The sequence below is a fragment of the Theobroma cacao genome, chromosome 3 (genome assembly GCF_000208745.1).
Source record: "Theobroma cacao cultivar B97-61/B2 chromosome 3, Criollo_cocoa_genome_V2, whole genome shotgun sequence".
Lineage (NCBI taxonomy): Eukaryota > Viridiplantae > Streptophyta > Magnoliopsida > Malvales > Malvaceae > Theobroma > Theobroma cacao.
The window spans coordinates 26449315-26464044 of NC_030852.1; the positions used below are offsets into that span (position 1 = coordinate 26449315).

The 14730-nt window shown below is 37.8% G+C and overlaps 2 protein-coding genes across 4 annotated transcripts; one reads left to right on the forward strand and one right to left on the reverse strand.

Moving 5' to 3' along the window:
• LOC18605188 (dual specificity protein phosphatase PHS1) lies at positions 58-7238 on the forward strand. 3 transcript variants are annotated; one of them, XR_001927097.1, is made up of 11 exons: positions 58-1093; positions 1293-1370; positions 1476-1618; positions 2165-2369; positions 2838-3014; positions 3176-3336; positions 3732-4821; positions 5302-5448; positions 5577-5689; positions 6190-6347; positions 6514-6610. XR_001927097.1 is itself a non-coding variant. In XM_007038050.2 (11 exons), exons 1-11 carry the CDS (start codon positions 1037-1039, stop codon positions 6872-6874), a joined length of 2805 nt encoding a protein of 934 aa, XP_007038112.2. In that variant the 5' UTR covers positions 58-1036; the 3' UTR covers positions 6875-7238. The 3 variants fall into 3 exon arrangements, 2 of the variants coding, with proteins under 2 accessions (XP_007038112.2, XP_017972835.1); XM_007038050.2 differs by having other exon boundaries at positions 5577-5804; positions 6514-7238; XM_018117346.1 differs by lacking the exons at positions 6190-6347; positions 6514-6610 and adding an exon at positions 5833-6181.
• On the reverse strand, positions 7504-13954 carry LOC18605189 (chaperone protein ClpC1, chloroplastic). The gene is made up of 10 exons (XM_007038053.2): positions 13750-13954; positions 12093-12674; positions 11489-11604; positions 11263-11382; positions 11000-11185; positions 10142-10357; positions 9581-9798; positions 9404-9479; positions 9228-9317; positions 7504-8994 (listed from the first exon to the last, which is right to left on the reverse strand). Exons 2-10 carry the CDS (start codon positions 12655-12657, stop codon positions 7813-7815), a joined length of 2769 nt encoding a protein of 922 aa, XP_007038115.2. The 5' UTR covers positions 12658-12674; positions 13750-13954; the 3' UTR covers positions 7504-7812.

Sequence of the window (14730 nt, forward strand, 5' to 3'; positions counted from 1 at the left end):
TTTCCTGCTAAATTGGTTGATCTTGTGTGAACATTTTCATTAGCACATATCTTAAAAGCTTCCAACTTCCAAGCCCCCATCATTTTGACCTTTTTCTCTATACCAGAAATCAAGATAAACCTCCAATTACAGTGAAGGCAAGGGACCAAAAAGAAAGACTCCCAACAGGGACAACGATAAGGTTAATAACAACCCAGTATCTCCTGCCTCCTCTCGACCACCCTAAAGTTGATGGAAACCAGTATAACAGCCACTCATTTTCTATCAAAACAAAGGAATCTTTTAGCCCCAAATCGTACAAACGAACCAGTCTCTGAGTGTCTCAACACTCGCCGCAGTTTAAGTTCATACAACATTCAATGGGAAACAACAAGAAAAGCAGAGACCAAGCACCATGATCCGACAGTAAACGCGTCTTGCGGCATGTCACAAGTCCTGAATACATGCCTTCCCTGAATTTTCCGCCTTTCACATGTGAAATCCCATCTTCAAATATACAGTCAAAGATGTAAGGAAAAAAGAAAACTAAAAAATTTTCAAGTGCAAGATGTAGGGGACCACATGAAATAATAGTAGCGAGAATAAGAAACTGCATGACACCCCACCAGGGCTCCTGGTGAAGGTCACCCGGAAACTAACTATTAGAGCGTGGGTGCCATCATCATTGCAGAAAAGCAAAAGAAACCCAACTTTGATGATTTCCGGCAAACCGACCAGGCTCCCACCACCATCCATTTTGCAGTTGACTTTTCTAGTTTTCTGTTTCTTTTTTCTTTTTGGCTACTGATTTAGTGCTGCCTTAGTGAAGAAACAGTTAAAACTTTCACTGCCTAATTTAATAACCACCCACTCCCAATCTGAAAAAAGTGGGATCTCCTTCTTCCTTTCCTTGAAAAAAGCAGAACTATAAACCACCCATCCATCCCTTTTTTCCTCTCTTTCTCTTTCTATAATTTGACTACTCAGCTGTAACCTTGGGCCTTGGCCTCCCATTGTTTCAATACTAACCAAAGAAAAAAAAGGACACAAAAACAGAATGGCACAACCCAAAAAAGAAAACCCTGCTGCAATCATCAACTCTCTACACCTCCAGGTAATAAAAAAAAATTCTTTTTTTTCTTTTTTCTTTTTTGAAAAATCCACATCATTGCTCTTCTGCATAAACCCAAATCAACAGAGGAAAAAAAAAAGGGGAACTTTTTCTTGCTTGGAATTTTTACTTAAATCTAGGGTTTTGAATTTTCCATTCCCGTTTCTTTGATCATTATAAATTATATATGCAAGAATTACAGGAAAAAGAGGAAGAGAAAGAGCTCGACCTCGGATCCGACGAACCTGACGCCCCATTGCCCTTAACCGTCACTTCCCGGGTAAAAGAGAATTGGCATTGTTCTTTTTTGGTGTTAGAAGCCTAAAGATCTCTTCCTTTTTTTAGTAATGTGGAACTGGAATGTGCAAAAAAAAAAATGATGCAGGTATTGTATATGTTGGGAGATATAACGGCAGGTCCGGCTTCTCGGTTCACCCAATGGTTGGAACTGGTTCGTAAACGGAGCGGGAAATACCGATCCTCTGGCTTCCCTAACCGTCCCAACAGGCTTGACAGTATGGCTTCTAGGTACGTTATTTGATTCATTTTAGTTCCAATTGTTGATCACTGGCAATATTTCAATTGTGATGCTAATTTATGAATTTATGAATTTATGAATTTTGTTTTGATAAGCATTGCCTTGATAATTATGGACTAACAATGCTGCTTAAGTTTTAGAAAGTTGTGTTGAAGTTTGTTTTTGGGTTCTATTAGAAAAACCCACTCACTCTGCTTTTATCTGTCATTTCCTCTTGGATTTTTTGTTTTGTCCTATTAGGGGGACGGGGGCGTTTCAGTTTGGTAGGAGTGATATTTTAGACAGCATGTTATAATTTCGACTATGGTCATTAGGAAAGGAGGAAATTTTGCATCAGTCATTGATATAAATGCACTTGGAAGTTCTTATTTTGATTTGGATGTTCATTTTTAAATCAACATTTGATTAGGTTATAACCAATGATTTGACCATCCAACAATTGAATATTAGTTTGTACTAGAAGGAAATTGGTGTGTCAAAATATTATGGATGAGATTTTTCTTTGTTACTTACTCCTCACTGTTATTATTATTCAGTGCAGAAGACTCACCTGTTGATTCACCAAGTCTTCTGCCCACTGAGCATCCTCCAGAAATCAATTTGTGGGAAAGACTAGGTAAAGCTGCAGTTTTGGACATCAAATCAAGCTCTTTTTCCTGGGACATGCTTTCTTCACTTCACCATACGGAGCACAGTAGTAGCACTGACCATTCTGAGGATGAACAAAATAAAGCCCTTGAGGTGTGTGATACAGTTTAATCATTAGAGGTGGAATGACACCTTTCTTCATCTTTATGTCAGCAATCCAGAAGTATTGGGAGGAAAATTACTAATAACAAAGGAACTTTAAATGCTTTATCTTCACTGCTGCTAATCTTTTATTTGCTAGTCAGGTCCTTCCTACATGGGACTGCAATGCATCTAACTTCAAATAAAATACTATTCTTTTTTATTTCTTCAACTGGATTAGTTTATTCAATAGTATGAGATAGTTTTCAGATGCCAACAAAAGGGAAATATTCATAAATATTGAAAGTGTCAAACTGCTAGAGTTTGTATAATAAGTTCCATGAATTTTGTGTGCTCAAAACTCTGCTGTGTATTCGTGTAGCAAGAGTGTAGACTTTGCCTGACTCATGGATAAGTTACTTCCTAATTAGTTCTATTCTCATCTGCCACCTGGATTTATCTTCAGTTGTCTGCATTTAGGTTACAGTAAATTCTGGAGGAGTTGTTTTCTTTGCATTATTCAACCAGCCTGGGGTTGATGATACTTCTCCAAAGGAAGCAGCAGCCGTTATAAAGTTTTCGTCTTCAAGGATGGCCACACAATCAGAACGCCTGGGTTATGAGTTTGCGAAGTGGCTAGGAATCCGGACTCCTCAGGTTGAACCTCTATACACCAGCTGTTCTGTATTACTAACATATTTGGCTATAATTCCAACCTTACATCGAACACTCTGTCGGACGCTTTGTGTTTTATTTTGTTTTTGGTTTTCCTTTTCTTTTAACTCTCCTTTTAATGATTACTGATTCTTTTGCAACAGGCTAGAGTAATTCATAATTCTAGCCCAGAGTGGTTTCAGATAAAGGAAGCTGCACAGAAAGCAAGAATTACAGCAACCTCAGAAGGAGATGAAGTAGGTGAAGTCACATGTTCAGAGCTTTTGGAGGCACTAGAACTTAGCCGATGCCTTTTTCTGATGAGGTGAGAATAAAACCTGGATTTGTAAGACTGTAAGGGTTGTTAAATCAGCTGAGGATGTGGTTATGGCCATATGATTCCACTGATTGGTGCAAAACTGAGAGCCTTAGAAAGTTTGTACTTCAAAAGTTTTTGTATCAAGCAATATATTGTAGGGTTATCTTCAAGGCAGGAGCAACTGGTTCATGATTGCTGCAAGGGTACCGTATTATTAGTGCACACGGTAGTCATCCAGGGCTTGTTTAGATAAAATTAGAGAGCAATTAGAGAAGAAATCTTGACATACAAGGAAAATAGTTACATTTAGAGAGCAATTAGAGAAGAAATCTTGACATCCAAGGAAAATAGTTACATTCTTTATGCAGCATTTTGAATTTTAAGAACCATGTCTTTTGCAGTTATGTTCATGGATCCCCTTTGTTGGAAAGCGTAAGTGGATTTGATTCAAAGGGGACTGCAGAAAGAACTGCAGCAGCTCTTGGTAGGGTCTTGATGTTGGACCTTGTCATCAGAAATGAAGATAGACTTCCTTGCCGTGAACTAAGATGGCGTGGAAATCCTGCAAATTTGTTGTTAGCAGACAAAACAAGCTCTGCAAATATGGGTTCTTTGGATGAGGCATTTGACTCTGCAATCAAGCGATTCCGCCCTAGGGTGATTAGAGCTATTCAAAAGGAACGAAGGGCATCTTCAGTTGACAGCAGATTAAGCCCTCATAGTCCAGGACTGGTATCACAGAGCTCTGATCTTTCTGAAATAACAGAATCACCTAAATCTAGTGACATGAGTATAGTAAGTCCAACATTCAGTGAATCATTCCATTCCGGTTCCCACATTGTGGCTATAGACTCTGGTGTACCACGTCGACCTCCTGTTGGAAAACGTGCAAATGACCAAGTAATTTATCCTAAATTGGTTGAGTTACTTCTCAATAGTTCCAATTACTCCTCCAACTTGTTACATGATATAACATGTGGGAAATTAGGAACTGCTTCACCAGATGATGCTGATACAACTGATATGCGGGGAACTGAAACGACCTCAGTTGTTCAAGAATTTCGTAGTGGGTTCCGTGCAGCTTTAAGGGATCTGCAGGGATTCCATATATTCCTGCTCACACTTCATCAAAAGCTTGATAGCTTGTTACGTCAATTTCTGACAATTTTAAATAAGACATCAGGGGACTTTGATAAGGAGGATTTAGCAGTTCCTGAGTCACCATTGCATCCTCCTTGCCTTGGAGGTATTGCTTCCCCATCTACTCCAAGTAAGGAGCGAGTCCTCAGTGATAACCGATCAGATTATAGTGATTCAGAGTTACAGAGAACGGCTCCAAAATCATCATCGTCAGGGCACAGAGAAAGCATGGACTCTAGTTCTCCAATGTCACGAGAAGGCTGGCATGGAAAGTTCCACAAAGGTAGTGGAGAGCCCCTTCATAGCTTGCGTTTGACTGCAAAGCTCCGAGACTTCCATAAGTTTGCCAAGGTTTGTTATACTTGTAAACAAAATGGAATGTCATTTTATAAAACAATGTTTCAGTGGAATATAGATATGTCAAACAACTTATGGCAATTACTGAAGTGCCATTGGATATTTTATGTTAAAGTCTCATCTTGAAAAGAGTAAATGCATGGGTTGAGTCTTTTATACTAACCACTCTCGTAGAAAAATATGAAAAGGATAGAACAGTCTATTGGATTCCTGTCACAGACCCTGCTTTGACAGGATTAATGCTGACTATCAGTGTTTATGACATTTAACAATGACATCATGCAGGTAGGGAGTGTAAAATCTTTTTAGTGAGATTTGATTGCTTGTTTAGCTGTTATGCTGCGAATTTGTGTAACAATATGTTTTCTGGCATAGTTTTTGGTAGTTTCTACTCTGCGGAAATGTGTTAACTTTTGTGCTAGATCAAACTTTTCTTTGTAATGCTTCATTGTTTAATACTATTTTTGCTCTCAGGTTGATGCTGAATCAGGCAGAGATTTGGAACAATGGAATGAAATGCTTAAAAATGATGCTGTTAAACTCTGCCAGGAGAACAATTTTAATACAGGATTTTTTGAGGGCAGTGATAATAACAGTGTTGTTGATGCTTATGAATTAAAGGTAATACCTTCTTTCAACTTCTTGGCCTTCTTTCTATGCAGCTCGCAAATATCTTTACGTCAGCGTTTGAGGTAGCATTCTGTAGATACTAATTGTCCTATGTTTTTTTATGTTATTATAACGTACAGGTTAGGCTTGAGCACATTCTTGAGAGGATAGCATTGATATCTGAGGCTGCTAATACAGAAAAGCCATCTTTAATTACTAGTAGCTTGCTCATTGGTGGGGCACTGGCTGCAAGGTCTGTTTACACACTGCAGCATTTGGGAATTAGTCATATTTTGTGTTTGTGCTCCAATGAAATTGGACAGTCAGACTCACAGTACCCTGACTTATTTGAGTACAAAAATTTTTCTGTAAGTAATTCAATTTTTTTCCCTCTAGGTTTTTTGTCAGTCTATTTCTACATGAAGAAAATTTCCTGGGTTATTTGACTCATCTGGCTGAAATCCCATTTAGTTCTTGCTTATTTTCTCTGCTATGGGACATCATAAACTCAACTAATCAGGCCTTAAACCCAACTATACCTCAACCAAAAACTCTAAAACAGTAATAGTTGCAGTGAGTAACCACAATGGCAATGGTAATATCCTTTTTCTTTTTGTACATTAATCTTACACTCAGATCTAAGGAAATGTTGATTGTAGAGCTCTCTGGTTCTATATCTTAGTGTTCTACTACCTGCATGGAAACCTCTTTCATAATGAATCTAATGATACATGTTGTGCCTCATTGAAACAGATATGTGACAACGAAGATTCAAACATCAGCGGTATCTTTGAAGAAGCTTCTGATTTTATCGATCATGTTGAACAAATAGGTGGAAGGGTCTTAGTTCATTGCTTTGAAGGGAGAAGTAGGAGCGCCACATTAGTGATTGCATACCTGATGCTTCGGAAGTAAGTTATATGTCATGCTTTATACTTTAGAAAGCTTATAAACAAAAGGCTGCATTGCTGCTAAAAAACCTCCAGTATTGGTAAACCTTAGTTCACCAGAGTTCTGTCATGCAAATGGAACCTTTTTGGTTAATCAAGACTGAAATACTTTCACTATCATGGGCAGGAACTTAACTTTATTAGAAGCATGGAATGCCCTTAAGCGAGTTCACCGCCGAGCCCAGCCCAATGATGGGTTTTCAAGGATTCTAGTGGATCTTGATCGGAAACTGCACGGAAAGGTTTCAATGGAGTGGCATCAGCGAAAACCAATGATGAAAGTCTGTCCCATTTGCGGGAAGAATGCTGGTCTGAGCAGCAGCTCACTCAAGCTTCATTTGCAGAAAGCACACAAGAAGCTATCTTCAGGGAGTGTGGACAGTGCAATGACCATGGAGATACAGAAAGCTTTGGATGCACTCAAAATGAACCGTGGTGGGAGTGTAAGCCCCACACAGAGACAGTCTCATTCAGTTATGGATGAGTAGCAGCAGAACATTCATTTTAGTGCAATCGAACCCCTGAGGAATCATCAATTCCTAGATTTGCTGCTCTTCTCAATCTATATTTGGTGTGAGTTCAACTCTGCTGGTTAACTTGGAACCAAAATCTCTGCGGTCATTAGCAGAAGCATGATAACAGCTTAGCTGTTATCCTGTTTGTAAAGATCATCTTGTCAATGTAAAGTATCATACATGGTGAAAGACAAGGAGTTAGTTTTTACAGACATATGCATTGCCACTGCAAACGGGTGAATACTGGGTAATCTTGGTTCCAAATTGTTTTTGGAGTGCATTCTGTATCATTAATCATTATCTTTATTCAACGAATAAATAAAATGCAATTTGTCAAGCACGGTGCGTTGCAATTTCTATTGACATTTCGTCATTTTTACCGGCTGCTCATCACTCTGCTGGGTGCGAACTGCAAGTCACTACGGTCGCCTGTCACGTAGCAAATACTGTCATTTCCATGCTTTGGTGAAGTAACAGAACTTTATCATGCTTCAAGAACTTCAGAATTTCTAGGATCCAATGCCCTGCATTGATAGCTGTGATCTAACGATTAGGTGTAAACAGCTCTAAATAGGCAGAAAATTCTAAATGTGGATCATTGAAGAACCACCTCACAGTCTCGATTCAGGTTCAATAATAAGCCGTAACATTTTGAACGTATTCCAATCTAATTAAATTTTATTGTTAAGTAAACTGCCAGCCTAATACTACCAGCAGCATCTTCTATGCGCCTCTTCCAAATATGCATGTGATTCAGTGTCAGAAATACAGCTTCAATGTCCACAGGCAAGCAATCAATGACTTCCAATTCTACTGCCAAGTAGTCCTTTCAAGAAAACAGACTACAACTAGTATAGCCAGTTCAATGAAAAAGAAAAGTTACAAACAACATATCCCAAAAACCTATTTGGTTACACAACTGGAATTGGATCAGCCAATGACTCAGGAGCACCACTGCTACCATTCAGAACGGTAACATTTCCATCAGAGTCAACATCCACAATTACTGAATCACCCTCCTTGATTTCCCTAGCAAGCATCTTCTCGGCCATGCTGTCCTCAAGAAGTCTCATAATGGCTCTTCTCAAAGGCCTTGCTCCATAACTTGGGTTGTATCCTTCCTCCACCACCCTCTCTCTAAACCTTTCAGTCACTTGAAGCTCTATCTCTTTGGCTTTGAGCCTGTCAAACACCTCCTTAAGCATTATATCTGCAATCTCCTTGACCTCCAACTTGGTGAGCTGCCTGAAAACAATCATCTCATCCAATCTATTCAAGAACTCTGGCCTGAAATATTGCTTCAGTTCTTCTGTCACCAGGCTCTTTATTCTATTGTAACTGCTGTCCTTCTCATCATAATCAAGATCAAATCCTATCCGTCGTCCACCCTTCTCAATTACACTGCTTCCAACATTTGATGTCATTATCAGAAGGGTATTCTTGAAATCCACAGTTCTTCCTTTACTGTCTGTCAACCTTCCATCCTCAAGTATCTGAAGCATCATGTTGAAGACATCAGGATGTGCCTTCTCAATCTCATCAAAAAGTACTACAGTGTATGGTCGTCTTCTAACAGCCTCAGTCAGCTGACCACCCTCAGTGTAACCAACATAACCAGGAGGTGAACCAATGAGCTTGGACACCGTATGCCGTTCCATGAACTCACTCATATCAAGCCGGATCATGGCTTCTTCAGAACCAAAATAGTAAGCAGCTAGTGCCTTTGCTAGTTCTGACTTTCCTACACCAGTTGGTCCAGAAAAGATGAAGCTAGCAATTGGCCGGTTGGGATTCTTGAGACCGACACGGGCACGTCGAATTGCACGACTAATGGCTTTGACAGCTTCATCCTGACCAATGACTCGCTTATGAAGAGTCTCTTCCATCTTAAGGAGGCGATCAGACTCATCGGTTGATACTTTCTCAACAGGAATACCAGTCCAGGCAGAGACTATATGCTGAATGTCCACTTCGGTCACAACTGGACCTCCTTCCCCTGCCTCTGCCTCTGCCTTATTCATCTCCTTGTCTTTCTCTTGGATGGCAGTGATCTGAGCCCTGAGCTCGATTTCTCGGTCACGTAATTCCCCAGCCTGTTTAAAAGAATGTGTTATGATATGAGCCAGTTGTACCCAAGATTGTCAAACCCACAAGAGAAAAACAACGGTTGACCACTTAACAGCCTTGTAAGACAACAAATCTTTAGTAGATCAAACAATCCAACACCAAGAAGTTAGGACCCAAAGAAGGACCAGTAAAATATTTTGATCCACTCCCTAACAGAAATCAACATAAATGGTCCCACGAAACTCAAAACACTTTGTACCTTCTCAAAGTCCTGGCTGCGAACAGCTTCATTCTTTGACTTTGTGATCTGCCTGAGCTCCTTTTCAAGCTCTCTAGCTTCCTCAGGGAGCTGCAACAACAATAATTTCATGAAATCAACTTGAGAAAGAAAGGCATACAAGAGTTGCTCCTGACTAGATTGTAATGCAAGCACACCTGTGCATGACGAAGGCGAACACGAGAACCAGCTTCATCAATCAAGTCAATTGCTTTATCAGGCAGAAAACGGTCACTGAAGCATACAGAAATTAAGGTGAGACACAAAAAGGGCAGTACTATTTTGTGACAATGCAAATAAAAAAGATACTTGATGAAAATAAGATGACCACATACCTGATGTACTGGTATGACAGCTGTGCAGCAGCAATTAAGGCATCATCTGTGTAGCGAAGCTTGTGGTGAATCTCGTAACGTTCTCGCAAACCTTTCAAAATCTGTATAGTTTCATCTACAGATGGTTCAGGCACTCTGACCGGCTGGAAACGTCTTTCCAAAGCTGGGTCTTTCTCAATATGCTTTCTGTATTCATCGAGTGTTGTAGCTCCAATACACTGCATCAATTCAAATAAAAATATAAAAAAATAGCCAGATTTGATTAAAATAACAGAGATGATAATCATTCGGAAGTATATAAATTCAAGCACAAGCAGCAATGAGAAAGCACCAAATAATTCACATGGAAGTCAGATACAACAATCAACCTGAGTCTCTAAAAGATTATAACACTTGCTGAAACGGTGAAGAAGAATTTATCTAGTAGATTTAAATGCAGCACCAGGCAATCCAAACTTAGAAAAGACAGAAAACTACAGACGCTTTCCCAATTCCTTCTTTTGTTTGCCAGACAAAAATAAATACACACAGTACAATCTTCATTGTAAGAACAAAATTTACCTGCAATTCACCTCTTGCAAGAGCTGGCTTCAAGATATTGGCAGCATCAATAGCCCCTTCTGCAGCTCCTGCTCCAATTAAGGTGTGCACCTCATCAATAAACAATATTATCTCATCACTTTGCTTGATTTCCTCCATTAGCTTCTTCAATCTCTCTTCAAACTCTCCACGATATTTTGTTCCAGCAACAAGAAGACCCATATCAAGTGTTATAACCTAACAAGAAAACAGTCATAAATGTGTACTTCTAACTAAAAAAAATAAAGTACCAAAAAATAATGCCTGTATCTTTGAAAGGTCTGGAAAAGGGGTAAGAAAAACCAGGTAAAAAGGAAATTATAATGACATTAAAAGATACAAGCATCTTTATTGTTGATTTATACCCCTGATAAAATTAAGATAATAGCACAGCAACAAGATCTTAATCTATCAACCATCTATGTCTTCTTTTGATTAGCTTCAGGCAAGACCTTACAATTTGGAATATTCAAATTTTATGGAAATAGGAATATTCAAATTTTATGGAAATAATGAAACTCTCGACTTTAAGTGACTATAATCTCTATTGACCAACCATTTCATGTTATGTATACTAATGCAGTAAACATTCCGGGTAAAAATATGACCCGTGATGGAAATAGATGTTATACATACATTACACAGAATTTTAGTACGCAACTAGAGCAAAATTGGCATAAGTTTGAGGCAATTCTAAAAGGGGAACATGGAAAAATATTACAATCAGATTTGCATGTCAGAACAAATCCAAAACATGAAAACATTTTTAAAATCACTATCAATTTGTAAAATCTCTCTGCTAAGACAAAATATTCTTAATGCTAAATAACATGTATGCACCTTCTTTCCCTCAATTGTATCAGGAACATCACCACTAGCAATACGCTGAGCAAGGCCTTCAGCAATTGCTGTTTTTCCAACACCAGGTTCTCCTATAAGACATGGGTTATTTTTGGTCCGTCTACCCAATATTTGGACAACACGTTCTATTTGAACCTGCCTCCCAACAACAGGATCCAATTTACCCTGGAATGGGGAAAACCAGCTTAGAAACAAGCACATGCAAATGCCCAGATTATATACCAGATAAACAAATTTCGTACCTCCTCGGCGAGCTTAGTCAAATTGGTTCCATATTCCTCAAGTGTTGGCATCTTTGTGTTGCCAGTTGATCCTCCAGGAACAACGCTAACTTCATTGCCCTCACCAACCATACGAATAACCTAGTACTCAAATAGAAGATTAACCCCCATTAGCTTTTTACATTGAAAAAAAAAAAAACAAACCAGAAATTTGAAGCAAGATCAAGTTGGTTAATGCATTTCTTGCCTGTGTGCGGATATTGCTTGGGTCAGCACCTAAATTCTCCAGAACACGGGCTGCTACACCTTCACCTTCACGAAGCAGCCCAAGAAGAAGATGCTCTGATCCAATATAATTATGGCCTGAAATTTTCATAAAATAAAATTTACCAGTTAATCTAAGTAAATTTATGAAGTCCAGAGCGCATGTGCATGTAAATAGAATGAAGAAAGGACTAAGTGCTGGCTGGAATTCAAGGATTTGGTGAGATAAGTTAGGAGCATACAGCTAAACTTCTGACTCATTTAAAGATGAAGGAAAAAGGCTCTCCACCACCACAATAATCCTTTGATACAAATTTTTTTCTTTTTCATCATATAAAATGTTTTTCTTATTGGTTAAGTCAATCAAATGGAAATTTGATTCACGTGATCTTCTGCAAATAAATAGATTCTATTATGAATAGAAATGACTGAGTGAATTGTTATACAGATAACCAACACACATAAAATGAAAGCCAAATAAAATGATGAAATGGTAGTATAACTCTTCCTACTAGCTAATCCCAGTTTAAAAGCTGTTGTAAAATGAATTAAGAACGAAAAGCAAAAACTATATAGTATATAGATACCAAGTTGGCGCGCTTCTTCCAATGAGAGTTCCAAAACACGTTTTGCACGAGGAGTAAATGGAATCTCCACAGCAACAAACCCACTGCCCCTTCCAATTATCTTCTCCACCTCTACACGTGCATCCTTAAGATTGATTCCCATGGATTTAAGAACTTTCGCAGCAATGCCAGTACCTTCACCAATAAGGCCCAATAAAATTTGCTCTGTACCAACAAAATTATGGCCAAGCCGTCTGGCTTCCTCTTGGGCAAGCATAATTACTTTAATTGCTTTTTCTGTGAAGCGCTCAAACATGGCTTTAGGTACACATCTGCTACCCCTTCCTCGTCGGGAAGAGATTGAAATTGCAACCTTAGAACGGAAATCTTGGCCAAATCTGACCATATTATCTAAAGAATTTGAACCACGCAACCCAGAGAAACTTCTTATCCTCAATCCAGGTGTTTGTAAACTGCACATCATTTTGGCAGACCCTTTTGATTTTGAAGATTCTTTGGATGGACCATGACTTCGACTAGTAACTAGAGCAGGAACAATAGTTGACTGAGCCAGAACCTTAGCCATCACTCCTATTAAGCAATCTGCATTTAGTAATGAAACAAGTCAGCTGGAATGAATACCTTACAAGGGACAATAGAATACTTGCATTCTCCACAAAATCACCAGAGTCTACTTGGCATAAATGAATGTTCTAAACTCAATAATGAACAACCAGTAAATTCGAAGAACAAAGTAGCACGAGAAAGAAGATTCAACATAATCTCAAAGTCAACTAAAAGTGGAAACAGTTTACCAGCCAATGACACTTTTACACCACAGACCATAGTCATCACACTTCTTCAAGCAAAACATAGATTCAACAGCTTTAATATACAATATATATATAACTTATACCAACAGAGTTAGCAGCACAACTATTGATCATTTGATTAACCCTAGAAGCCACTTCTGAATCTAATAACTGAAATACAGTGAACATAGAATCTAGAATGTACATAATTTGGAAGAATTGGCATTTCAATCAGGCTCAGCCAAAATTGATAATTTCACAGCACCAAGCTTATAACCCCTAGAAAATCACAACAGTAAAAAAAAAATAGTCTCACGATAAACAAGCTACCCAAGTGCTAAGAACAAGCAAATGTTACAAAAATAGCCGAATTCATGAATATAACATATAGGTATAACTGTGGTTTTTTTGCTAGAAGCTTTGCACTTTCAATTGGCTCAATTTACTTTAGCAAAGTTATAAATCGCTTTTAATAAAAATCCACGTCCACCCAGCAATCATTAGCATTAACGTAATACTACAATTTTTTTATCCCAATTTCAAAAGGTGGCTTACTCACCTTATCCATTAGCGATTACAACAGAAAGAAAAAAGAAAACCCAAACCAGACAAATTTTTATTAAAAAAAAAACCATAAATATTGAGCACCCAACAAAGAATCAACAAACACCAAAAACTTCAAACCAAAAAATCAATTTCAAACCCAAACCAACCCAACCAAAACCCTAACCAAGATTTTCTGGAGAAAAAGAAAACAAAGAATTTACTTGAAGACTATGACCCGAAAATGAAAAACCCTAATTTCCGACAAGGCAAGAAACCCAAAACCAAGCATCAAACCGAAAAAAGAAATTTCCAAAACTCACCTCAAAAAGGAAAGAAGCGGTGCAGGAAGAAAAGAAAAAAAAAAGCTGAAAAAGATAAAATAGAAATAGAGAGTAAAACTGAAAAGGGGTCTTTTCTTTTAGAAGTTGCAGAGAGAAGAGACCCTTTTTTATCTAGTGCAAATGGTCGGCCGAAGAGAGAAGGAAAATGCAGAGGATAGATGTGGCTTATAACAACCAGCTCTTTTTTACTCTCTTTCTATTTTTTTTCTTTTTTTTTGGGTGGGGGTAGATTACAGGAAAGTATATCAAAATAGAAAATCATAGATGTCCAGTCTTTATTTCAAAATAAAAATGGGTTGGTGGTCAATGTAAAAGATATTTCAAGTACAATGTGGTATATTATTGTGAAGACGAAATTGCCCTTGCTTTCTCTTTGTTGTAAGATATGGAAAGGCCAAATTTTGGTTAAGAGGAGCTGTATATAGTAACCAATTAACGTGTACATCCTCTTATAAAAAAAAGAATCAACGCAACGGGTATAAATAGTTACGTTTCAAGAAATTAATAAAAAATAATATAATTTTCTTGTGTAAAATAATAAAATTTTCTGTTCGATTATAATGAGGTAAAAGTAAAAAAAAAATGGAGAAACAAAGTATATTGAAATATACAAATCTTTTTTGTATTTCTCATGATTTCATCGATTGTAGCTGTGTTAAAATATCAAAAAATAATGTTAAACATGTCTTACGTCAAATATAGTATTGTTATAATTTATACATTAAAAATAAAATAAGATAAATATAAAGTCTTGAGTAAAAGACAATTATGAAATTGCAAAATTAAAAAGAGGTACTAACATTAAGAAGAATAGATGTCAGTGCAAAAGATAGGTAGGCCAAACCATATGAGAAGCAAAAAACTAATAGCGAAAATTATGTTTTCTAATCTTGGCAGTCAGTCTGTTCCTGGTAGATACTTTGTTTGAGTAAAAGAAATCAAGCAGAAAGGAAGCAGACG